Source organism: Cucurbita maxima, unplaced genomic scaffold (genome assembly GCF_002738345.1).
Source record: "Cucurbita maxima cultivar Rimu unplaced genomic scaffold, Cmax_1.0 Cma_Scf00103, whole genome shotgun sequence".
Taxonomy (NCBI): Eukaryota; Viridiplantae; Streptophyta; class Magnoliopsida; order Cucurbitales; family Cucurbitaceae; genus Cucurbita; species Cucurbita maxima.
Window position 1 is genome coordinate 195964 of NW_019272119.1, and position 25399 is coordinate 221362.

At 35.6% G+C, this 25399-nt stretch overlaps 5 protein-coding genes across 8 annotated transcripts; 4 read left to right on the forward strand and 1 right to left on the reverse strand.

Moving 5' to 3' along the window:
• The first annotated feature begins 4975 nt into the window (after positions 1–4975).
• Positions 4976–7115, forward strand: LOC111473084. The gene is made up of 3 exons (XM_023118642.1): positions 4976–6077; positions 6205–6397; positions 6482–7115. Exons 1-3 carry the CDS (start codon positions 5658–5660, stop codon positions 7069–7071), a joined length of 1203 nt encoding a protein of 400 aa, XP_022974410.1. The 5' UTR covers positions 4976–5657; the 3' UTR covers positions 7072–7115.
• Positions 7116–9402: 2287 nt separating this feature from the next.
• LOC111473100 (armadillo repeat-containing protein LFR-like) lies at positions 9403–12001 on the forward strand. Its single transcript, XM_023118667.1, has 8 exons — positions 9403–9662; positions 9823–9992; positions 10197–10321; positions 10404–10654; positions 10805–10910; positions 10989–11127; positions 11217–11344; positions 11466–12001. The coding sequence occupies exons 1-8, from the start codon at positions 9488–9490 to the stop codon at positions 11719–11721; spliced, it is 1350 nt and encodes a 449-aa protein (XP_022974435.1). The 5' UTR covers positions 9403–9487; the 3' UTR covers positions 11722–12001.
• A 1495-nt stretch (positions 12002–13496) lies between these two features.
• LOC111473112 (3-ketoacyl-CoA synthase 20-like) lies at positions 13497–15317 on the reverse strand. The gene has a single exon (XM_023118686.1). The coding sequence runs from the start codon at positions 15245–15247 to the stop codon at positions 13745–13747; it is 1503 nt and encodes a 500-aa protein (XP_022974454.1). The 5' UTR covers positions 15248–15317; the 3' UTR covers positions 13497–13744.
• Positions 15318–18381: 3064 nt separating this feature from the next.
• Positions 18382–21401, forward strand: LOC111473099 (photosynthetic NDH subunit of subcomplex B 5, chloroplastic). Of its 3 annotated transcripts, XM_023118666.1 has the most exons (8): positions 18382–18556; positions 18624–18675; positions 18743–18802; positions 18948–19008; positions 20148–20210; positions 20293–20351; positions 20441–20698; positions 20952–21401. In XM_023118666.1, the coding sequence occupies exons 1-7, from the start codon at positions 18411–18413 to the stop codon at positions 20669–20671; spliced, it is 672 nt and encodes a 223-aa protein (XP_022974434.1). In that variant the 5' UTR covers positions 18382–18410; the 3' UTR covers positions 20672–20698; positions 20952–21401. The 3 variants fall into 3 exon arrangements, with proteins under 3 accessions (XP_022974434.1, XP_022974431.1, XP_022974433.1); XM_023118663.1 differs by lacking the exon at positions 20952–21401 and having other exon boundaries at positions 20441–20879; XM_023118665.1 differs by lacking the exon at positions 20952–21401 and having other exon boundaries at positions 18382–18519; positions 18587–18675; positions 20441–20879.
• A 919-nt stretch (positions 21402–22320) lies between these two features.
• Positions 22321–25056, forward strand: LOC111473098 (serine/threonine receptor-like kinase NFP). 2 transcript variants are annotated; one of them, XM_023118662.1, is made up of 3 exons: positions 22321–23568; positions 24224–24981; positions 25020–25056. In XM_023118662.1, exons 1-2 carry the CDS (start codon positions 22420–22422, stop codon positions 24956–24958), a joined length of 1884 nt encoding a protein of 627 aa, XP_022974430.1. In that variant the 5' UTR covers positions 22321–22419; the 3' UTR covers positions 24959–24981; positions 25020–25056. The 2 variants fall into 2 exon arrangements, with proteins under 2 accessions (XP_022974430.1, XP_022974429.1); XM_023118661.1 differs by lacking the exon at positions 25020–25056 and having other exon boundaries at positions 22322–23568; positions 24224–24994.
• Positions 25057–25399: the final 343 nt, after the last annotated feature.

Below are 25399 nucleotides of genomic sequence, written 5' to 3' on the forward strand. Positions count from 1 at the left end.
GTAAAGGGTCGTTGTTCTTAACACTTATACGACATTCAAATGATATTGATAAGGTGCATCTTTATTTTCAGTGGCTCAATAACGAAGTCATGCCACACAGAACAACAACGGTTGTAACGTTTAGAACAAAAAAAAATCTAGTCTTACATGAAATTTGAGCCATTTAATAACGGGACCCGCTTTTAAATCCTGGTGGGGGCCGAGTGGCCCGTTTGCGTATATCGAAAACGGGGCAAGGGCTTATAAAAGAGAGGCTATTTTGTCATTGGTAGGAACAAAGCCAAACCCATCATTTCATTTCAATTTTATATTTTTCATACACATTAAATAGATTTCCTCATCAAACAACTTTATGTCTTCATCATTCATCATTCATCATTCATCATTGATCCTCATCCTTTTCTTTTTAATTAATTAATTTATTAATATATATATATAATATGGATGATGCAAGCTTGTTGCATTTGTGAAGGACAACACAATCCCTCACATCTCAAGGCTTAGTTTTTAATCACTTTTATTACCATAAAACCCTAATTAAATCCAAATCATAGAAATAATTAGCAACAAGAATAGAATATAATAGGTGATGATTAAAGAATATTATCTTTTTAATCCCATCATAGATGTGCTTAAAGAATATGGCCATTTAATCAAAATCTTTATTAACCCAAACCATATCTTAAATATATAATTAATCCATTAAATCATTTTCATTTAATCTTTTTGGTTATAGTGGGCCCACCCCCATGTGGGTTTGGCTTCTTCCTTTTTCTTCAACTTTTTCCTCCCTATACTCATCCATTTCCCTTTAATTCTTATTTTATTATTTCTTACCTTATTCGTCTACTCTGAAACATATCTCTAAGAAAAGGTTTCCACACGTGGGATCTCACAATCCACTCTTTTCGAAGCTTAACGTCGTTATTGACATTGTTCTCTCTATGATCTCACTGTTGGATGGTGCAAATCTCACATCGACTAATTTAGGGAATGACAAAGAATACTTTGTCCATTGGTATGAGCATGAGAGCTTATGTTCAAAAGTGGACAATATCATATCATTATGAAGAGTCGTATCTCACAATAAATAAATAAATATATATATATATATATATACACGCACATACCTATATATGTAAAGGGGAAATAGGGCAAGAGGTTGAGAAAATTCATGTCATGGGACATTGATAGATAGGATTAACCAATTGGCACATTAATTTGGTTTTGGTGGTTGCTTGGGAAAATGACATTGTGATAGATAGGATTAACCAATTGGCACATTAATTTGGTTTTGGTGGTTGCTTGGGAAAATGACATTGTTTACTATATTTGGTGGTAGCTTCTTCAGTGGCTTCTGGAATCCTCCGAAAACGTCGTCGTTTTGAACTTTCATGTCATTTTCAATGGTTTTTTTGTGGCTTCTGGAATCCTCCGAAAACGTCGTCGTTTTGAACTTTCATGTCATTTTCAATGGTTTTTTTAATTTTATTTTGGATTGGGTTGGAATTTTTGGTACTCTTTTTAAATTAAAAAAAAAAAAATTAATGGGGATGTAGAAAATAACATTATTATTATTATTATTAGTTTGCATACATAAATAATATAATTATTGAGGGTGTCTCCACAAGGATTTGACCCCTTATCTACCATGAAATCATACATAAATAATATAATTATTGAGGGTGTCTCCACAAGGATTTGACCCCTTATCTACCATGAAATATAAACGACATTTGGTAGGTCCAATGGGCCCAATGGGCCCAATAATTAAATCACTACAACAATGGAAAATGACACTCATCTACTTTAATCTTATTCCCAATGGGCCCAATAATTAAATCACTACAACAATGGAAAATGACACTCATCTACTTTAATCTTATTTCATCTAATTCTTCTTTCCATTTGGGAAATTTCCACTCACAATGATCCATAAACCTATTGTCATCTTATCATCCTCTTTTTTTTTATTTTCTATTTCTTGTAATTGACCTATTACCCTTTCATTTTCATTATTTTGTACATTTCCCCCAACATACCATATTCATTTATAATCTTTTCCATTACTTTTTCGTCTATAAAATAAATACATTTCCCCCAACATACCATATTCATTTATAATCTTTTCCATTACTTTTTCGTCTATAAAATAAACATACACGACAAGATTTCACTTCACGCTTTTGTTTCCTAGGTTTTACAGCTACTTACTGAAACTAACTATCCAGCTCAATTCTAATTCTCAAATTGCCTAAATAATTGTAATAATTACTTAAACGAATTAATTAGTTAATTAAAAACATAATAATTGATCAGATGAATTAATTAGTTACTTATATATTGTGAATAAGTTAAAATTACTCAAAGATATAGGTTATGAAAAGGAGCTCGAGGAAATTAAATGTGATACGCTAGACTTTTGAACTTGGACCATTTGAGTATTGAAAAAAAAAAAAGGTGGGTTTTTATATGTGGTCCTTTGGTTGGGTAAATATATAGAGAATAAGGTTAATTTAAAGTATAAAAGATTATGAAAAAAATAGGGTGTGACATAAAAAAGGTTGGGCCTTTAATATCCTAAAATAATTCTAATTCTTACCCACTAAAGGAAAATAGATGGAGGAAAATACCCACTTTTTATTTTTTTATTTTTTTTATTTTTTTTATTTTTTTATTTTTTTTTTTTGGGTGGATTTTAGGGTTTAAAAGTCATAAAAAGAAAAAAATAAATAGATTGTGAAATTGAAGGCATCTCAAAGTGTCCAAAAGCTAATGACAAGCCCATGTTCCCAAAAGCTTTTAAAAAGAGAGAATGATGAGATTCAGAAAAGAGTGAGAATTCAATAATTTCATTAGACATCATCAAAAGAAGTTCACTAAAGTGGCATCAATGCCTTTGCCCCCATTACCACCCACAATTCACCAATTTCCTCGCACAAATCATTCAAAATTAGTGGATAATACGTGTAATAAAATGAGTCCTCTTTTTCTAATCTCATCAGTCGCCCTGATGAAAATACGTCAACGTTCGAATTTTCACGATTCTTTTCTGATCCGATCTTTTTATTATTTATTACTACGACTTATTTTCGTCTTCGACAAAAGGTCAATTTATATACAATAATTGCATTGTAGCGGATATAGTTGAGTGGTAAAAGTGCGATTCGTTCTATTAATCCCTTAATAGTTAAGGGATCCTTCGGAATTATTAATATTCCGATCAAAAACTTTTTTTCTTAAAAGGATTTAATCCTTTACCTCTCGATGAAAGATTCGAGGAAAAATATAAATTCTCGTGATTTGTATCCAAAAATAAGTTAGAAATTGAAAAAATTGGATCTCATTTGAAGTATATTCAAAATCTGAAACTTAATAAAAGGGAGGGGAGGGAAGATGTTGAATTAGAAGTAAAATTATAACGTAGATGTCTAACTTTTAAGTTCATCGTATGCATTTTAATTACTTCAATTATATACATATTGTCTATTTTTTTTTTCATATATTATTGATCAAAATGTTAAAAGTTCAAATGCTCTGAACACAGCATCTTATTGAATTAGAAAAGGAACATGTATTCTGTTACATAGGAGTTTGTACACGAGTTATGTTGGAAAATCTTTTGGACGAACTCGAAATTCAAGTTGGTTGGTAACCCAACAACCAGAATGAGTTTATAACTCATCCTGATCTGGTTTTTTAAAATTATTTTAAAAATATTATAGTTATCCATAGTACATATTATATTAATAACTAAAATATCAAACTATGACATCTGAATAAAGGTGAAGTACCGAGAATGTGAATTTTTCTTTTAAGTGAATCAACCATAAGAAATCCTTGCCAAACAAAGTACACTTTCTAGAAATTTCCATGAGATGCATGTGAGTGAGGACAAAATATGATGGAAATACTCTGTGTTGATTTGTTGGGATAGTCTTTACTCTTAAGAAGTGAAGAGTATATAACTATGTGACCATGTCATAAGGGAAATGTCAGGGTCATCAAATGCCAAAGATTCTAAATCCAATCGACTAGAATTTTTTAGTTAAAAAAAATAATAAAAATAAATAAATTATTTAAACCATTTCTCCCGGACAATAATATTAAATCCGACCATTCTTATTGTTTAGGTATTATTTATTCAAAGAAAATAATTAAAACATTTATTTCAAAAGGTTGACGAGGTAGGCCAACCAAAATTATTTTGCCGTGTTTTTAAAATATTATGACTTTGCAACCGAATATTAAAAAAAATATTCATGGTAAAACAAAACATTTTCAACTGTAATTATGGTAAAATAAAATAATTATTTAAATTTATATAAAAAATACAAATTAATCTGTCCAAAGTCTTTTTTTTATTTGTTACGAAATAGAAGACGGTACAAGAATTAATTTTTAATTAAATAAATAATGAAGATCTCTATAAAAAGTTGCTTTTTCAACGTCTTCCTAAGAAATAAAAAATAAAAAATAATTTAAATATTTATTTATTTTATTTTCGAGAGTTTTTTTTTTTTTTTTTTTTGCTAACACCGTAAAATTTTNCCCGTTCGCATATCCATAAAAGAAAAAAATATATATATAAATAAATAAATAAAAACATTTTTGAGGTAAATTGTGATTTGCCACGATCGCTTTCGATGGTTTTCGATATCCACGGAAAACGAGGGGTATCTACCCGATATTCTATACTAGTGGAGGGGTGTTTTTGGAATTTCACATGGTTTTCACCTCGGCTAAATTAATTATTTTAAAAAGGGGTAAAAAAAACTACCCACCGTTTCAACCACGCGACACGTCGCACTATCTGGCCCATCTACATGGACCAAAACTACGTGCAATAATTGTCACGCGAGCAAACTGCCAATTCAGGATAATTACTGCCATGTAGGACTCCACGTGGCAAATATCATGTCCACTCAGCAACCCATCTTCTTCTATTTCCTTATAAATTCCCCGGCCCGGTTCTCTCCCACTCCATAACACTCGCCCCATTCAGGACAACCACTGAACAAAACCACTCTCTCAATTCTCATCTTCTCCGGCGACCTTCCCGGCGGAAGATGTATTTTCCGATTTCCCTCCCTTTCAGATCCAGACTTGCTGTTTCCTTCTCCGATCATCGTCGTCATGTTTTCCACGAAAAGTCTCTGAGATAAAACCCCCTTTCTTTCTCTTATTTCCCTATTCTGTATACTTGCTTCTTGCTCCAGTATTTTTCCGCAGGTATCTTCTCTTCCGATCTGTGTATATGTTCTTGCGGTCGTTTTTTCGTTTCGTCTTTTCGATCGCTGCACGGATAATCTGAGTATCGAGTCACTTAATTGGATTAGTGGTGGAAGGGCAACATTGATTCCGGAGCTGTCTTGTACTTCGTTTTTTAGTTTGAAGTTTTGGAGTTGGGAAATTGTGAATGTACATGCAACTTTCTGGAGTTCATTTCTCTAATTTTTTCCTCTTGTGAGTCCGTGAATTTCAATGTCAGTAATTGTTAGTCATCAGTCTCTGTAAATCGAGCTGCACAGTGCAGAGTTTCAGGAGGCGTAGGTAGAAATTTTAGTCCGGAGCAAATCTGTACTGTTCTATTTTTGTCTTTTGTGTTCTGGAAATCTCTTTAAGGAGACGAGATTTTTCTCTGTTTCTTCTCGGTCATGCCTTTTCCGATGAAGATCCAACCGATCGATATCGATGTTCGGACGGTGAGAGAGCAGGTTCGGACCGACACAGCCAAGCCTCTGTTCAAATCGCGACTCAGGCGACTTTTCGATCGGCCATTTCCGAGCGTTCTGAGGAGTTCTACGGTAGAGAAACCGATTGTAGGGGAACCGGCTCAGTTTAGCAGAGGGACTGAGTTCGAGCCAAGCTCGGTTTGCTTAGATAAAATGGTGCAAAATTTCATAGAGGAGAGCAGCGAGAAGCAGCCGGTGGCCGTGAAGTATGGCCGCAATCCCTGCAATTGTTTCAACGGCAACAGCAACGACAGTTCCGACGACGAATTCGATGTATTTGGGGGTTTCGGTGAATCGATCACCTCCGGATCATCCGGTGGCGATGCATATGATATACTCAAGGTAAACGCCTCACATTCATAAATTCTTCACTCGAAAACCTGGATTTTCCTACCTCTTTTAACTGTAACTCCAAATTTTGGGATTCGAGCTTTCGCAAGTGTATTTGACAAACAACAATTTGTTACAGAGTTTAATTCCTTGCGCGAGCGTTACGGAGAGAAACCTTTTGGCAGACGCTTCGAAAATTGTTGAGAAGCACAACAAAGTTCATAAAAGGAAGGACGATTTACGAAGAATCGTAACTGATGGCCTCTCATCTCTCGGTTACAATTCCTCCATCTGCAAATCCAAATGGGAGAAATCCCCCTCTTTCCCAGCTGGTACACACACTTTCTATGAACCCTAATTCCGTTACATTAATCCCAAATTTTCATTTCTTAAATTCGTTTTCGATTCTGTTTTAGGTGAATACGAATACATGGATGTGATTGTGGACGGAGAACGATTACTTGTAGACATCGATTTCAAGTCCGAATTCGAGATCGCCCGTTCGACTGGAACATACAAGGCGATCCTCCAGACACTGCCGTACGTCTTCGTCGGAAAATCGGATCGTCTCGGACAAATTGTATCCATTGTATCGGAAGCGGCAAGGCAGAGCTTGAAGAAGAAAGGAATGCACTTCCCGCCGTGGAGGAAGGCGGAGTACATGCTCGCGAAATGGCTCTCTTCTCCGATTAGAACCGCCGATTCAGTCACCAACTCTCCTCCAGAGACCGAACCCGAAGTAATCTTACCTCAAATCCACAACGACCCGCTTGTAACCGACACCGATTGCGGTGAATTCGAGTTAATATTCGGCGAGGAATCAGCTCCGAGAGAATCCGTCACCGGCGATCCCGTATCGCCGTCGTCGACGTCAATCTCCAGCGATAAAAAATCGCCGGCGGGGACTGCTTCCCCGTGGCAACCCCCTGCAGTCAAGCCAAAGAGCATAGATAAAGGAGCTAAGATAGTCACCGGATTAGCTTCCCTCCTCACAGAGAAATCTTGAGAAAAAAAAAAAAAGTTTTGGATTTTTTCTTCTTTTTTTCTTTTAATTTTTTTTAACCTTCAGGTTTAATATATATAAATTATATATGAACATAAAAAAAAAATGATATATATTCCGTTGAATACTTTCATAATACTTCAGATTTCTCCTATCATTTCCAATCCTTTTATATTAAAATAATTAAAACGATAATAATAATAATATTTATTATTAAAATAAAGAAATAGGTATGGTGAGATTGGGGTGGTTTCCTTGGAGTGAAACAAGAACAATATCGATAAACGGAGGGGGGCTTCTGCAAATTTTGAAAAGAATTTTCACATCTTTCAAGGGCATAAAGAAATTTTTAGAGGGGGAGTTTCGTAATAAAGAGAAAGATTGGGGGGGTTAAAGAGAATTGAAGGAGTCTCGAAGGGCGTGACGGTAAATGAACTCATTAGAACGGCGTGATATTCTGTTTCCGTCAGTCCTCGTGTTTAAGCTCTTGTTTACTTATCCGTTTTTGACCGTTTCGCCCTTTTCCGCCACTTGTAATTTGAATTAAAAATTCAAAATCATTGAAAAATATTTAATTTATTTAAGTGCAGAAGAAGATGGGTGAAAAAGCATGGAGTCAAATAATTGGAAATAAATAAAATAAAATAAAATAAGGAGAAAAAGGAGAGGAAGGGTAATAATGTCATATAATTATATGTTATACTTTTGATGGGAGTGGGTAGGGTCGGTTACTGGAGAGCTGAGAAGACAATAACTATTTAAAGAAGGTGTGGGGTTCTTTTCTTTTTTCTATTTTTCTATTTTCTTTTTTAATTTACTTCTTTATTAATAATAATATAATTATTATTGTAGGCCGTTGAAAGCAACCTGTCACCTACCTTTATTATTTATTTTATTTTTATTTTTTTAAACAATTTGGAGGTTGCTTGGGAAGGTGAAAACTTGATTTTGAACTATTGTTCTGAGCCACACGATTTGAGGAAAAAAAAGAAGGGCGAGATAGGGAAAGATAAGATGCAGGTGTCCTTATATTAATTACAATGGACTCTCACCTTTTTTTTTTCGTTTGTGGATTATTTATTCCTTGGAATATGCTTCTGGCTTTACTTTTTATATTTATTTATTTTAATTTTGATGGGCATAATCCCAATATTGAAAAATATTCCAAAATTTGATGATCCCAAAAAATTCATTGCTCCAACCAAATTGCATGTATTAATTATTTATTATTTTAAATTAATAATTTTATTAAGAGAAAATTGATGAGTATTTAATTAATTTATTAAAATTATTATCCATGTATTGAAAATAATAATAAAAAAAAAACACTTAAAATAAATAATAAAAATAATACAATAATAGAGATGGGCCCTTAAAGTTTCGGCCTTATCCGTTGATGATTGGACATGTCGGCCCAAACGAAGTCTATATTCAAAGTTGTTTATCCCTTTGAGTTTCCGCTTTTCAATTCTCAACACATCTTGGTCCCCATGTGGTCCCCACCCCCCCATCCTTCTCCACCTTCACTTTTTTCCCCTTTTAATTTTTATTGTTTTTTAAAATAAAATTTCATATTATTCAAAAAAAAAAAATACATTAATTTTTTTTATTTTATAAAATGTGACCTATGACAATACTTGAATTGCTAAATTATATGATTTTTTTTAAATATTTATAAAATGTAAATGGTAACGTTGTAATTTTATTATAAAGAATATAGGAATATTTATAAATAATTTATTTTATTTATTTTATTTTTGTGATTTTGATGTGTTTTTGCATTTATTTAATGTGAATATAATATTTGAAAAACTGTACTTTCTTTTCCACCTAGGATATTAGGACACTAACTAAGGCTACTTGTCTGGTTACATAATTAAAATATACATTATTTTTCAAATAAAGTAACGTAACAATGACGTGTATTTTAAAATATTATTCCTTCTAGGTTAAATAAATATTATTTTAGCTAATATTTTTTGGAAAAGAATATTTTTAAATTACTATATTATCCCTTTTCAATTCAATTCAATATTATTGACTTCTTTGAATAACTTTGAAATATTAGGGCAAAACTATATAAAAAAAATAGTATTTATAAATTTAAAAGTCAAAAAGGAAAACAAAAAATTTAAAAAGGTTCAAACTAAAAATTCAGTCAAAAAGTAAAATTGCAGTTGGGCCTGATTTGGGCTTCCAAAGTCATTATTTTGAGAATTGGGCTTATTGTTTGGGCCTATGTAGCTGTCGTGATCCATATTTCCAGGCCCATCAGAATCATGTCGCTTCCCTTCGTGGTTGAATAATCGAATTCATTCTGCATCGTTGTGCCCTAATTTAGATTTCAAGCTTTCTGATTGTTACACGATTGGGTCGCCATTGCTAGATCACTTGAAGTTCAGGGAGAAGAAGCCAGGCCATGCAGAAGAGAGAGCAGAGTAAGTTGGGCGGTAATGTTGGCGGCGTCTCGGCGCCTCCGGCTAAGCGAGGCCGTCCATTCGGCAGCGTAAACAGCAACGCCGCCGCTGCAGTCGAGATCTTGGCTCCATCGGCACTGCTTGGCCCTTCTTTCCATGTTCATACTTCCTTCGCCGGTCTGTTAATCGAAATCCTTTTTCATTTCCACTCTTAATTTGCGGGACTCTATACTGGAAATCAGCTGAAAGTTCAGTTTTCGAGTTCTTATTTTATATTGAGACGTTTATTTGATATGAGTTCCTGTTTTTTTATCTCTAAAATTCATTACAAGAGCAGATCAAAACAATAAAAAGATAGTGTTGGCGCTACAGAGTGGCTTGAAGAGTGAATTGACATGGGCACTGAACACTCTAACTCTTCTCTCCTTCAAAGAGAAGGACGATATGCGCAGAGATTCTACTCCTCTAGCAAAAATTCCCGGCTTGCTTGATGCTCTTCTTCAAGTTGTATGTATTACATTGCCTCTCAGTCATTTTCTCGCGTTTTCTTTTGCTATGAATAAATATGATATCTTGGTTCCCTCGGGAAGGTTTAATTGTCCTACAGTGTTCCATTTTGCTCATGAAATTGAATTTTGAAATTGGCAAGACTGATTTAAATTGTTCAAGTAAATCCCGAGATTAATGATATCATGATGTTACATCAAACAGATAGATGATTGGCGTGATATAGCACTTCCGAAGGATCTTGTAAAGAAGGCAAGGATCAGAACGTTAGGTGTAAATTCTTCTGTAACGGGATTTGGGAATGAATATGAGGCATTGGGCTCAAATGGGTATGCATCTAATGTCATTTTGTTATGTTTGCTCAGTTTACTGAATATTAGTTCTAAGTATGGCGTAAATTATGCCTGGCAGCCTGAGACCTGGTTCTTCAGCTTCAGAGGTAACGATTCACACTTCCAAATCATCTCCTCGACATTGGTGGCTTGATGAAGATGGTCTATTTAGTCTGGATGACGAAGGCCGAGCAGAAAGACAGCAATGTGCTGTTTCTGCTTCAAATATTATCCGAAACTTTTCTTTCATGCCAGAGAATGAATCTATTATGGCTCAACATCGACATACTCTGGAAACAGTGTTTCAGTGTATAGAAGATCATGTTACAGGTCAGAAGTTCGTGACCCTAATGAGCATTGCTTTGAGAGTTTCCTGTAGACATCTTATGTCATTAGTATTGAATGTTGCGTTTGAAATTTGAAGTGTCAAATTTGAATATGTTTGTCTGAATTATGTCTGAAAGCTTTTATTGTTGACAGAGGATGATGAACTTGTTACAAATGCACTAGAGACAATTGTGAATTTATCCCCACTCCTTGATCTTCGTATCTTTAGTTCATCAAAGCCATCCTACATCAAAATAACGTGAGAATACGATCTATATTTTAGGCCGACCCAGTTGATGATTAGTTCTAATAAGCTTGCTTTATACTTTTTTACCAGAGAGAAACGAGCAGTGGAAGGCATCATGGGAATGCTTGGATCTTCTGTCAAAGTCTGGCACTGTTCTGCTGCAGAATTACTCGGACGATTGATAATAAATCCCGACAATGAGCCTTTCCTTCTTCCCTTTATCCCCCAGGTTTGTTTCTTTTAAAACCCATGAACCTCCCGGTTTTCTGTCGTATTATGCCTGCTTTATCATAGCAACGTTTTGTTGAATCTTATTAGATACACAAGCGTTTAGTCGACCTTATGAGCATCCCAGCATTAGATGCACAAGCAGCAGCTGTTGGTGCACTGTCCAACCTTGTTGAAGTTAATATGGACTGCAGATTAAAGCTGGCAAGCGAAAGATGGTAATTATATTCTTTTTCATTTACCGCTCTTGCGAAAACAACAACGAGTTCTTTCCTAAGCCACTTGACACGTAGTAGATACTGAAGTATATTGCCATCTTTTTCCTGTACTTCGAATTAGGGCGATCGATCGACTTCTTAAAGTAATCAAGATGCCTCATCCAGTTCCGGAAATATGCAGGAAAGCAGCAATGATATTGGAGAGTCTCGTATCTGAGCCACAGAACAAGGGTGTGCTCCTAGCATTTGAAAATGCATTTGCAGAAATACTCTTCTTAGATGGCAGATATTCAGATATATTCGCTAGGATATTGTATGAGCTAACTTCCAGACCAAACAATAAAGTTGCTGCTGCTCAAGGAGTATGGGGCATGTGATCAGAAGTATCCTACAACCAATTGTATTCTTCGGCTGGAGATCACTGGACTAGTAGCTGCTAGATTCGAGCCTAGGACGAGATCGCTGGACTAGTACCTGCTACCGATTCAAGCAAAGGACTCGACCCATGTCGTTGCTGTAAAATGTAAATATCATCAGTCTACTAACTTACATATACATCTAATTCAAGCTATGTATCTTCCAACTCTGTATTTCTACTGCTTACTTATAATCTCTTGTAAGTTACTTCTATTTCCAATATTACTTTTTTTTTTTTTTTTTTAATATCTAGCGGGTTTTATTGGATGATGTTAAAATATTTAAGTCCCCGTCCTTGAACGAGTCTATCCCTTTTGCAAGACTTTTTAGTGATTCGATATGATTAAATTGTTAAAATATTTAAAGTACAGCTTGATTGTCGGCAGGAAGGCAAAAATTAGGTAGATTATGCGATTCTATTTCCTTGGATTGGCTTATTGTGATAGGGGATGTGATTGGAATTCGTTTTTTCTTTGTTTATATCACTGAGACACCAGAAGGGCTGGCCACGTGTACCTCGCCTCAAGAGACCCGAACCTACGACTAAGGGGAATGGAATGTCGACCACAGGGTGAGATGATCTTCTAATACTTCTAATACGAAGACGAGTTACTGGTCAAGATGGCTATACTATAAGTGGACCGGATTTATGTGTTTAAATAAACTGGCTAAGATTGTTTACCAAAGTTTTATCAAACATAATTACATCTAAAACTATAAAGATTAAATTCTAATTTTTTTTTATAGGGATTAAATTTAAAGTTAAATCGTTAAATATATTAAGAAAGTTAGTTAAAAATGGTNGTCCCCGTCCTTGAACGAGTCTATCCCTTTTGCAAGACTTTTTAGTGATTCGATATGATTAAATTGTTAAAATATTTAAAGTACAGCTTGATTGTCGGCAGGAAGGCAAAAATTAGGTAGATTATGCGATTCTATTTCCTTGGATTGGCTTATTGTGATAGGGGATGTGATTGGAATTCGTTTTTTCTTTGTTTATATCACTGAGACACCAGAAGGGCTGGCCACGTGTACCTCGCCTCAAGAGACCCGAACCTACGACTAAGGGGAATGGAATGTCGACCACAGGGTGAGATGATCTTCTAATACTTCTAATACGAAGACGAGTTACTGGTCAAGATGGCTATACTATAAGTGGACCGGATTTATGTGTTTAAATAAACTGGCTAAGAAGTTACTGGTCAAGATGGCTATACTATAAGTGGACCGGATTTATGTGTTTAAATAAACTGGCTAAGACTGTTTACCAAAGTTTTATCAAACATAATTACATCTAAAACTATAAAGATTAAATTCTAATTTTTTTTTATAGGGATTAAATTTAAAGTTAAATCGTTAAATATATTAAGAAAGTTAGTTAAAAATGGTTTTTTTTATAGGGATTAAATTTAAAGTTAAATCGTTAAATATATTAAGAAAGTTAGTTAAAAATGGTCAAATGCACGTGAAAAGTGCGCAATCTAAATGATATTAAATTTTCGTACCATACTCAAGGTACATACTATTTATCTACTTCTTTCCATTTTGGAACCAATATAGACTTTTCATCACTAGATTTAGATATTAGATTTAGATATTAGACATCAACTATTAATTCGATTATTTTTCATATAATTATTGAAAAAATAATTATTAAAATATAACAGACTAAAATATTAAAACAACTACGGTTAAAAGAAATTAAAAGAAGTGAAAAATTAAAATTAAAAGGTATAAAGTAAAATAATGGGTCCATTAATTGAGTAGTATGAATGAATATTACACCTTTTATAAATAAAAATTAAAAAAAAAACAATAATTAATTAGCATCCAATATGAACAATATGTTGTGTGACACACAAAATAAACGCACAACTTAAAAAGAAAACATTATTAAAATTTTTTAAAAAAAAAAAAAAAAAAAAAAGGACCCAAACAAATTTGGAGTTAAAACCCTAATGAATCTCCAAAGAATCTTCTTCTTCAAGCTCTATTAATGGCGGCCACTCTGGGAACATCAACAGGGAACTCATCAATCTCATCCATCCATGGATTCTTCTCCTTCGCCGGATCGACGGTCCTCAACGCCCGCCATACTGCACTGTTACACTTGAAACCCGACCCGAACGCAATCTGCCATGTCCGATCCCCTTTCCGGATCCGCCCTTTCGCCTCACTGTAAGCCAATTCGTACCACAAAGAACTGCTCGACGTGTTCCCAAATCTATTTAGAGTCATTCTCGACGGCTCCATGTGCCACTCGCTCAGATCCAGATTCTTCTCCAGTTCATCCAGCACCGCGCGGCCGCCGGCATGGATGCAAAAATGTTCGAACGCGAGCTTAAAATCAGGTATATACGGCTTAATTCGTTTCATTTTGAGAATCTTTTTAGCGACGAGAGTCGCAAAGAAGAGAAGCTGCTCCGACATTGGGAGGACGAGTGGACCAAGAGTAGTGATGTTGGTCTTCAGGGCTTCGCCGGCAACCGCCATTAGGTCTTTGGAGAGGCGGACGCCGACACGGCCAGTGTCGTCTTCTTGCTGGAAGACGCAGTTATAGCATTTGTCATCGGAGCCTTTATGGGTTCGGACGGTGTGGATGAGTTGATACTTGGAGCGACGGCGGTCTGAAGGGCGGTTTGAGAGGAGGATGGCGGCACCGCCCATACGGAAGAGGCAATTCGAAACGAGCATTGATCGGTCGTTTCCGAAGTACCAATTAAGCGTAATGTTCTCCATGCTGACCACTAAGGCGTATGAATTTGGGTGAACTTGCAAGAGCTGTTTAGCAAGATCAATGGAGATAAGCCCAGCACTGCAACCCATCCCACCAAGATTATAGCTCAAAACATTGCCTCTAAGCTTATAATGATTCACAATCATAGCCGACAAGGAGGGCGTGGGATTAAACAAGCTGCAATTAACCACCAAAATCCCAATGTCCTTTGCCTTAACACCTGTCTTCCCCAAAAGCTCATCAATGGCGCCAAACATGACAGCCTCCGCCTCTTTTCTGGCCTCCGCCATACACGGATTAGGCGGGACTCTCATCACCGCCTCCGGCAAGTAAGTCTTCTCTCCCAAACCAGACCTCTCAAGAATCTTCTTCTGAAACGCCAAATTGTCCTCTGTAAAGCTGCCAGTCATCTCGGATCTTCCAAGAAACGCGGCTCTGTCGCACATTCTAGCCGTCTCCGGTTTATAGCAGGAGAAATTCATGAGGTAAATCTTTCTGGGTCGGGTCATTACGTAAAGGGTAGAGAAGAAAACGATGAGGGAAGAACAGAGTGTAACAGAGAGGAGGTTGAATTTCAATTGGTTCCAGAGCTGGAGGAAGTGGTGGAACTGGAAGGTGGAGAGATGGGCGGAGGCGGCTGCGAGGAGAGGGAGGAGGAGGAGGTACATGGCGTTGGAGATGAGGTAGTGGTAGCCGAGCTTGACGTACTTGAGGCGGACGGAGGAGAGGAAGTTGGGGAGGTCGGCCATTGTTTCAGGAGGAAGAAGAAACAGAGGAGATGAAGGGAGCGTTGGGGGAAGAAGGTGAAGGGGAAGGGGGTTTTAAAAAGCAGGGGATGGGAAGTGTGAAGGGAGAGGGAGGATGCAACTACCCCAACGAACTTTTAATTGTGAACCAGGCGGGGCATTCAATTTGCCAACCCGGAAAAGACTGTCCAATAAAATAATATTAATAATATTCATAATATTAACCTTAAATTATTATTATTAATAAAAATATTCCTATACTTTTACTCTTAATTTTTAGTTAACTTTACAAAATTTTATTAATATTTTTTATTTTTTAAAAGCTTTAAAAAAACCTTCACGTACCCATGTTTTAAAAATACCTATAAACATTTAATTTAAGAGTATTAATGATACTTTTACGAATAATTTTTTTTATTTAAAAAAATTAAATGTATTTTTTAAGTTTTAAAAGAGTTAAAAGGATATTAGTTAAAAAATAAAAAATAAATAAATAAAAGGTTAAAGAGTATTTTTAAACTATTTAAAATTTTAAACCAATTTTTGAAATAAAATATTAAAATATTTTATAACATTTTAAAAAGTTTGTATTTTAATTTTTTTAGTAAGAATATTATTAAACTTTTTGAAAAATTTTAAAATAAAGTATTTTTATTAATTTAGACTAATAATAATAATTAATAATAATGATGATGTGAAATGTAGGAATAAAATTGTTTTGAGTAAGCCGTAATTTTCAAATTATTTAGCGGAGATTAATTATAATTTATATTGAACCGATAATTTTGGGTGAGCTACTATGAAGTGCGTAATTTGTCGGATAATATAGCTGACGTGGCGAGAAACTAATGGGCAATACAGTTCCGTACGCCGGTAAACTACGCGTTGACCATGAGAATTGAGGTGTACAAGTGGGTTGCCAAACCCACGAGATTTAATTTGTTCATTTCTCAAGTAATTTCAATTTTCTATTTTATTTACTTTTTTTCTTCCACTAAATTTATTTTTCATTATTAAAATATATTCTTTTATCCATTCAAACACGTCATCAAAATTTCAATCCATATTATAAAATATTAGAGAACCCTTTTAATGGTAGATTCCAAAAATAAATATGAATTTAAAAAGAAAATCAATAACGAAGTTAGCTTGAATTAAGCTTCTCGGTAGCCCAAGAGCTTTTTCATAGCCATTTTCGAGGCTAATTAATTCGACACCTACCCGCATAAGTTCTTTGTCTATAGACAACTCTACCACTTGTCTTAGTTACGGACATTTACATTCAGACTCCACCTATAGACTACTCTTATTTTAGATCATATTTACATAGATATAAATTTTAATACAACTACTTAATCCATATCAAAGATGTTGCTATTAAAGAGTTACCCACTACAAGACGTCACAAGGGGTTGAGACAAATAAATAATGTATCGACATCTCTACCGACGTGACATTATAATGATTTCTATCTGATATATATAATATAGTGTCAGGAGAAGTCATCTCCTCGTGGTAGGTTATAGTGTCGAGAGAAGTGACTTCCTATAACAACTTTTGTGGCAATGAAACAAAATTGGCGCGAACAAACCGAAATGTTCTTTTTAAGAGTATTTATAAGGTTGAAATTAGGGTCGAAAACATTTTTCATATACATAGACAAATAATCTTACAGTGATTGGTTGGGACTGAATTGAATGGAATTGAATTGTGTTCCAAACTTTTTATTTTAATTGAAGCTGTTCTTATAATGTTCTACCCACTACTTTCCTGGTCCCACCTTAATTTATAATAACTCAATAATTTAACTAATTAAAAAATGCGCAGGGCTCAAATCATAAATGTTGAGTTGAATTTTTGACATTGGTAACATGTGAACATGTGACGGCTCAACTGAAAATAGAGGATTGGGTTGTGAACTCTATTTAAGTTGTTCGAATTACTAACTCAACCAACTTGAAATCGTGTACGACACTAGCTAGTTCATAGTTATTTTCGAGTGTCCATATAGTTTACTTACGACGTGGACGATTGATCGGAACCTTATAACTATTTTTATTTGATTAATATGAAGATGGTCAAAGTTGGCGTTTGAAAGAGGAGGTGGAGCAGGTATGGAATCCCATAAGGCGCAAAGGTTGCTGGGTTTGACTTCTCCAACACGTAGACTTATCCGATAACATATTTGCGTGTCCAAAACTAAAGCATTTAATTTTCTTCCCAATTATTAATTCCTCTAAAACTCCCAACTAATAACCCACCAATTTATTGTTCTTTTCTTTTACTTTTCCAACCAAACATCCAATTTTCGTTGGATATTTCGTAGAAGCTTTATTGATGTTGGTGATGAGAATGCTATTTAAACATTTATTACCTTAATTAAGTATAATTAATTATTGTTAATTGATTTTCTTTTATTACGTCATTATATCAAAATAATTTTAACCAGGTTAAATGTTAGTTTAATTTTCATTTATGTCTGTGAATTTATTTAACAATTAATAATTATTATTATTCTCAAAAGAAATAATTTTAAAATTTTAATTATGAAATAGTCTTATAATAATGAGTCTTTCCTTGCACTCTTTTGACCTTTAGAAATTAAATTTTTTAAAACGTCGAGTAGGATTGAAATTTCGTTGATTTATGGTATTTTATTAAATGGTTTGAAATAGCATTCTTTTGAAGTTTTTTATTCGGCTTAGAGTTAGAGGGTTTATGTGAGATTTTATATTGGTGGGAGAAAATAATCAAATATTCCATAATAGATGCATTTTAAAATCTTAGCAGTGACTTAGACTATCTCGTATATAAATAGATGTAGGCTTACGTGGAGGAAGTTGACCATCTTACGTGCAACCTACATGTAATTGCCACATGGGTAAGCTGCAGACTTTGGTCTACGTGGCGAGGTTTTCATTGGTCCCCTACATGTAATTGCCACATGGGTAAGCTGCAGACTTTGGTCTACGTGGCGAGGTTTTCATTGGTCCTTCTGCCAAGTAGGACTGGAAGTTACGTTATTGGAGTTTTGGAGTTTATCGTTGGAACAAAAGGCGGGGATTTAAAGCCCAGAAACTAAAGAAGATAAGCCCGAAAATGGCGCTCTGTTCTTCCCTCAAGGCGGGGATTTAAAGCCCAGAAACTAAAGAAGATAAGCCCGAAAATGGCGCTCTGTTCTTCCCTCCCCGTTCTTTCTTTCAATCCACTCCCCAAAATCATCTTCAAATCTTCTGGAATTAGTGCTACAGCGTTCTCGAATCGGAGTATTCCAGGAATCAATGGAATCTCCGCCGCCAAGTTGCTCGGAAAATCCAGCGTTCTCGAATCGGAGTATTCCAGGAATCAATGGAATCTCCGCCGCCAAGTTGCTCGGAAAATCGGCGAGGGGAAGCCGCTTACGGCGTCTCAATGCGGCTGGATTGTCCGAGATTGAACCCGACTTAAACGAAGATCCTGTAGATCGTTGGGAGACTAAATGCGGCTGGATTGTCCGAGATTGAACCCGACTTAAACGAAGATCCTGTAGATCGTTGGGAGACTAACAGTGTCAGCGCTGTATGAATCGCTCTCCTGTCCTGTCATTGTGCCTCTTTTATCTTGCTGATTTTTTAACAACTTTGTGTTTCGTTTCAGGAAGATTTTGAGTATGGAGTGTACGATGGGCATCACAATTTTTTAACAACTTTGTGTTTCGTTTCAGGAAGATTTTGAGTATGGAGTGTACGATGGGCATCACACTTACTTTGAGGGCGAGAAAAAAGGTTCGTTCATTGTCATTAACATATCTAGTTTCTGCTTTGGATGAAGTCTTCTGTTTAGGCTGGTTGGAATCTGGATTCAATATTTGGAGGTGGTTCTTGATTTATGGAGCCCTTGGCTCTGTGAATTGGTTGTCTGAATTCCAGTTTATATGAAAATGTGGTTAAGAAAAAACAGAAATGTAATTGTAATTGTCGGTTCTGAATTAGAATCCCAAGCTTGGAATTTAGCTTTCCCGTGAGTCTTTAAAGATCAATTTCGTGAGTTATGGGATCAAGATTCCCATCTCTCACTGCCATCATAATTTGGCCAAGATGAAACTGTTTATCATCAATCTCACTCATAATGTATAACAAATCACCTTTAGCATGGTGAAAAGTGTTTAATCCACCATTGAAACAATTCAAAGTTTCTCACGATGTTTGGTTATATGGCTAGAAAAAGATTCTAAAAATTTTAAAAACACTTCAAACCAAGGAAGAACTAATGTTTTGATCTGTACTAACTTCAAAAGTTATCCCGAACTCACTTTCAGCCGGTCGAATTGAGAAGTCGACGGTAGCTATGCTATAGATTTTGTACCTCTATAAGCAGTATCAATTATTCGATTGTTCTTTGAAGGAGTAACCACCTAGTTTTCGTACAATGGATATTCCTCGTTAGGAATGGTTGGATGAAAAGAAAAGTCTCACGTCGGCTAATTTAGGGAATAATCATAGGTTTATAATCTAGGAATACTATCTCTATTGATACGAGGCCTTTTGGGAAAGTCCAAAGCAAATCCATAAGAGCTTATGCTCAAAGTGGACAATATCATACTATTGTGGAGAGTCGTGTTCATCTAACATGGTATCAGAGCCATACATAGCCATGCACTAAACTTAGTCATGTCAATAGAATCCTCAAATGTTAAACAAAAGATTCCAAAAAAGGAGGCTCTTCGAAGGCATAGTAAAAAATGACAAAGACTCTAAAAAAAAAGGAGGCGTACTTTGTTCGAGGGGAGGTGTTGGATGAAAAGAAAAATTCCACATCGGCTCATTTAGGGAATGATCATGGGTTTATAATCTAGGAATATTTCAAAATCATTTGGGTGGTAACTTCTGGTACTGATTACTTTTCACTGGCAAGTTCTTCTCAGGAACATTCTGGGGAGCCATTGCAGATGATATTGCTGCAGTTGGACCTCCAACAGGCTTTCAGGGTAAACCATTGTCACTCTTAAACAACTCAATCCTCTGACTTCAACACTCGGTTCGTATCTTCACATTTGACATATTTGGCAGGCTTCATCTCGTGGCTCTTCTTACCAGTAGTTGCCGCTGCAATGTACTTCAATGTTCCGGTAATTTCGAATTAGATCTTCGAACGCCATCGATATCTTTCTTCCCTACTTCTGGGGACGCTATGTTCTTAATGGGGACTGTATTTCAGGGGGAGTATATATACATTGGAGCAGCTGTGTTTACAATAGTATTCTGCATAATTGAAATGGACAAACCAGACCAACCACACAACTTTGAACCTCAAATATATAACATGGAGCGTGGGGCTCGTGACAAGTTGATATCAGATTACAACACCATGGACATCTGGGAATTCAATGAGAAGTATGGAGACTTGTGGGATTTCACTGTGAAGAATGATGATATAACAAAGAGATGATTGTCGACTGCTTCTCAGTAATGTAATGTAAGTGAGAACTCCTTATCCAAATTTTTATGAAAAGATATATATAGTGGATGTAAATTGTAATTATGACATGAACTTATTATCAACCGTATAGCAAGAAAATTTCTCTTGTTCTGTGCAGCTCTGAATGAATGATGTTTTCATTTGAAGTATTGAAGTAAATCTCTATGGAGATAAAGAACTATGCTAGTTTTGTGGTTATGTTAGTTTATAGTTCATTGATCTGAATCTCACTCATTTCTTTCTTGTTCAGGAGAACTTGATGATACAGGCAAATATGAACAAAAAATAAGCATAAAAATGTCCCAACCAGAGTTTCAAATTCTTAAGGTTAGAAATCATCCTGCAAATTTAATTACATTACATCCAAAAGTTCAAACATTGCTCTATTTTGCAGGCTTGTCTAGTAATTGGGCTGAAATAAAAAAAAAAAATATTAAAGGGTATTAGACATGGGCGGGCTAGTCCGCATCCATGGGAGCAAATGGATTCTATACGATGCCTTTTTGATCTTGTGAATAACTTCGACTGGTCCATAGTATTTTCTCACGAGTCTTCGACTCATTGTTTTGATCTCGGAGTTGATGTGACCTCAACTTAATTAGAACTCTCTCTCCTTCTTGAAACTGTCATGGTCGACGCTTTCGACCAACCCTTCTCATTCTCTGTCTCGATGGTACTTCTACGTGACCATGTGTTGTTTCTGAGGTTTGTCTTTATCTCCCTCCTCAACGACAGTGTTGGTTTGGTGTCTCCCTCTAACCCTTAGGTGATCACGGTATTTGAGTGCGTGATGGACCCATTTTGTTAGTAAGTCATTTAGATGCTAGTAGAAATCGACGGGCTATATATAAGAGTTTTTTAGGTTATGAACGAAGACAAAAGCAATCGATTAGTTTTAAAAAACATAAATTGAACCAATTAGTTCACTAGTACAGACTAGTTTTTTAACACCTGTACTCGTATGGCCCGTTTTGTTTAAGGTTTCACACATTAGAAATAGAATATGCTCGAGAATAATGTCTCATAATAAAATATTGCTGTATTTAATTGTTGGAAATAAATCAAGTTTGTATTTATTCTATGAAACTATTAATTAATTTTAATTGATTTCTTAATTCAAGGTAGTTACAAATTAATTAGCTAATAATAAAATAATTGGTTTGATTAGATAATTAATTAGAAGTACTATTAAAAAAATGAATGAATGCATACTTATGTTAGTTTAACTCAAACTAAAATTAATTCATTAATATATTTTCAAATTTGACAACCTTTATTATTTAATAAGTTTCTCATTTTTTTTTAAAATGTTTATTTATTTGTGAAAATTATAAATTTACTATACATGAGATTAGAGTTATATAAGATATATAATTTAATTTTAGATACAAAATTAAATTTTAGTAAATATAAGATTAATTAAAAAAATATGGATTGAAATTTCAGTTTAATACCTATTGTCAATAAAAGTTTTATTTCACATTTTAAATGTTTTCTGGAATTTTTTTTCTCTTCCATTCTGTGTTTTTTAAAAACAAAAGTTATTTTAAATAAAATATAATATTATTATTTTCCACCTATTATTTGAATGGTTGACTAGTACTTTGACTATTCTTCTTTTCTTCCGTGTTTGTTTGTTTTCCTTTTCTCTCTCACTGACTGTTCAGTTGTGCGCTATAAATAAAATATAAAAAACACAGAAAATAATACCTTAACCAATGGAACCCCAAATCCGCCATGGCTGCTCTCTTCTGCTCTTCATCTTCTTCATCTTCCCCTTCCCTCCCTCCTCCGCCCAATCCCCCGACGCCGATGGCTACTCCTGCACCGCCAACCAGACCACCGCCCCATGCCAGGCCTACGTCTTCTACCGAGCCACCGCCCCCGATTTTCTCGACTTAGCCACTATCGCTGACCTCTTCTGGGTCAGCCGCCACGAGATTTCTCGACCCAGTAACATCTCCGACTCCAACGCCACCTTCCCCCTCGTCTCCGGCCAGCCCCTCTTCATCCCCATCACCTGCTCCTGCAACTCCGTCAACGCCTCTGTCAGCATCTCGTACGCCAATCTCTCCTACAAAATCAACTCCGGCGACAGCTTCTGGCTCGTCTCCACCTCCAAGTTCCAGAATCTCACCACGTTTCAATCCGTCGAAGTCGTTAACCCCACTTTAGTCCCCACCAATCTCTCCATCGGCGTCGACGTCGTTTTCCCCATTTTCTGCAAGTGCCCTAACTCCACCCAATTCAAAAACCGCGTCAATTTCATGGTCTCTTACGTAATCCACCCACAGGACACTCTGTTTTCCATTGCTTCAAGGTTCGGAGTACCAACATCGGAAATCACCGCCGCGAACCGCCCCAATCCGAAGGCGTTCGACACAATCTTCATCCCGGTAAGTCGTCTCCCGAATTTGACGCAACCCATTGTTCTTCCACCGCCGCCAGAGCAGCCGCCGGCTCCGGCAATAGAGGGAAAAAACAGGGCAGTAACAGGGCTGGCGATTGGGATGGGGATTGCGGGGTTTTTACTGATTTTGATGGTGGGTTTGTGGGTATGTGGAGTGGGGAAGCGGCGGAGAAGTGAGAGGGAAATGAAGGAGGGAATTGAGAGGCAGAAATTGCAGGAAGTTGGGATTTGGAAGGGAAAGGGGAAAGAAATGGAGATGGATTTAATGGCGGACGTGTCGGATTGTTTGGATAAATACAGAGTGTTTAAGATCGAGGAGCTGAATGAAGCAACAAATGGGTTTCATGAGAGGAGCTTGATTCAGGGATCGGTTTACAAAGGGAGTATCAATGGAGTTGAGTTTGCTATCAAGAAGATGAAGTGGAACGCCTATGAACAGCTCAAGATCTTGCAGAAGGTAACATTTTTTTTTCCTTTAATATATTTAGAATTTCCGAATACTATTTTTGATATTATAACTCAAATTTATGATTTGCATTAAATTTCTTTAATGAAAATTTGGAGGCTAGTGGGGTTATTTATTTATTTATTTATTTATTATTATTAAGATAAACCACTTGTATACGAATTAACTCATGGTTTGAAAAGTGTATAAGTTGAAGGTTAAAAATGGGAATTTACATAGTCCATAATTGAATGATTATTAAAAAATAAATTTTTTTAGGGATGAAAAGTTTTGATTATTTCCAAATTTTTATATTAGTTGCTATTTGTAAATTATTTTTTTAATTTTTAATTTTTTAAAAGTGTGAGGTATTAATAATTTTTTTTGAAGTTTAAAGATAGTATTTTTAAATTATTAAAAAAAATGTAAAAAATAGTAACCTAACTTTGGACTAATCACCCCTTGAATGTGAAAGGAAGAACCATAGGAGCTTTTTTCAAAAGTTTTTTTCATTAAAATATTGAAAGTCGGTACGGAATAGGACAATGGAAAAGACGAAAATAGCCTTGAGTGCTTTCATTTTCTAGTTGACACTGCTTCAATAAATATAAATATATATATACGGGCATTTCCTTTTCTTATTACATATGTTTGATTTGATTTGAAGGTGAACCATGGTAATCTAGTGAAGCTTGAAGGCTTTTGCGTAGACCCTGATGATACAACCTGCTACTTAATTTATGAATATGTAGAGAACGGTTCTCTACATTCATGGCTACATGGAAGCCAAAAGCGAAAGTTGAATTGGAGAAGGAGATTGAGGATTGCGATTGATGTTGCTAATGGACTACTCTATGTTCACGAGCACACGAGGCCACGAGTTGTCCACAAAGACATCAAAAGTAGCAACATTTTGTTGGATGCAAGCATGAGGGCTAAGATAGCCAACTTTGGACTTGCGAAGTCAGGATGCAATGCTATAACCATGCACATTGTTGGAACTCAAGGCTATATAGCACCTGAATACATAGCGGATGGAGTCGTGTCGACAAAGATGGACATCTTTGCGTTTGGAGTTGTTTTGCTTGAGCTCGTCTCTGGTAAGGAGGCCATTGACGAGGAAGGAAGGGTTCTATGGATGCGAGCGAGTGGGTTTTCGGAAGGGAAAGAGAAGGAGAAGTTAGACCGGTTGAAGAATTGGATTGATGAAGCTCTTTTCGAGCAATCGTGCCCGATGGAGAGCGTGATGGATGTAATGAATGTGGCTGTTAGTTGCTTGCAAAAGGACCCGACGAAGAGGCCGAGCATGGTGGAGGTGGTTTATGCACTGAGCAAGAGCGACGACGCCGTGTTCGACTTCTCTGATGATACTCTATCAGCACCTATCTTAACAGCTAGGTAGCCAACTAGTCACTCGAGTTTCTACTCTTGAAAACGAGAAGCATATTGTTCATAGAATAATTAAAAGCTTCATGTTTATAATTTTCATATCAAGCCCTTGCAATAATTGCATATAATAATAATAATTATTATTATTATTATTTAACTGAATTTGATAAAAAAAAAAATAAAATAAAATTATTATTAGTATTATACAGCGCATGACAGTTTGGATTCCTTGCTGGCACGTGCGAACTGTCGGTGAATTTGGAAAAAGTGTAGCAAACTCTCGGACGCGAGGGAACAAATTTTAAGATTTATTCTGTCGGTGAATTTGGAAAAAGTGTAGCAAACTCTCGGACGCGAGGGAACAAATTTTAAGATTTATTAAAAACACAAATATTTAAAATTCAACTTCTAGATTTAAATAAAATGATATAACTTTTTTATTATTATTTAAAAA

Bases quoted from the DNA above. Each gene is read 5' to 3' on its own strand.
- LOC111473099 (XM_023118666.1), top strand. From the start codon at position 18,411: ATGGCGCTCTGTTCTTCCCTCCCCGTTCTTTCTTTCAATCCACTCCCC. The intron at 18,803-18,947 runs GTATGAATCGCT...GTTTCGTTTCAG, and splicing joins AGACTAACAGTGTCAGCGCT to GAAGATTTTGAGTATGGAGT. The intron at 19,009-20,147 runs GTTCGTTCATTG...AGTTCTTCTCAG, and splicing joins CTTTGAGGGCGAGAAAAAAG to GAACATTCTGGGGAGCCATT.
- LOC111473098 (XM_023118662.1), top strand. From the start codon at position 22,420: ATGGAACCCCAAATCCGCCATGGCTGCTCTCTTCTGCTCTTCATCTTC. The intron at 23,569-24,223 runs GTAACATTTTTT...TTTGATTTGAAG, and splicing joins AGCTCAAGATCTTGCAGAAG to GTGAACCATGGTAATCTAGT.
- LOC111473084 (XM_023118642.1), top strand. From the start codon at position 5,658: ATGCCTTTTCCGATGAAGATCCAACCGATCGATATCGATGTTCGGACG. The intron at 6,078-6,204 runs GTAAACGCCTCA...AATTTGTTACAG, and splicing joins ATGCATATGATATACTCAAG to AGTTTAATTCCTTGCGCGAG. The intron at 6,398-6,481 runs GTACACACACTT...ATTCTGTTTTAG, and splicing joins ATCCCCCTCTTTCCCAGCTG to GTGAATACGAATACATGGAT.
- LOC111473112 (XM_023118686.1), bottom strand. From the start codon at position 15,247: ATGGCCGACCTCCCCAACTTCCTCTCCTCCGTCCGCCTCAAGTACGTC.
- LOC111473100 (XM_023118667.1), top strand. From the start codon at position 9,488: ATGCAGAAGAGAGAGCAGAGTAAGTTGGGCGGTAATGTTGGCGGCGTC. The intron at 11,128-11,216 runs GTTTGTTTCTTT...GAATCTTATTAG, and splicing joins TTCTTCCCTTTATCCCCCAG to ATACACAAGCGTTTAGTCGA. The intron at 11,345-11,465 runs GTAATTATATTC...ACTTCGAATTAG, and splicing joins AAGCTGGCAAGCGAAAGATG to GGCGATCGATCGACTTCTTA.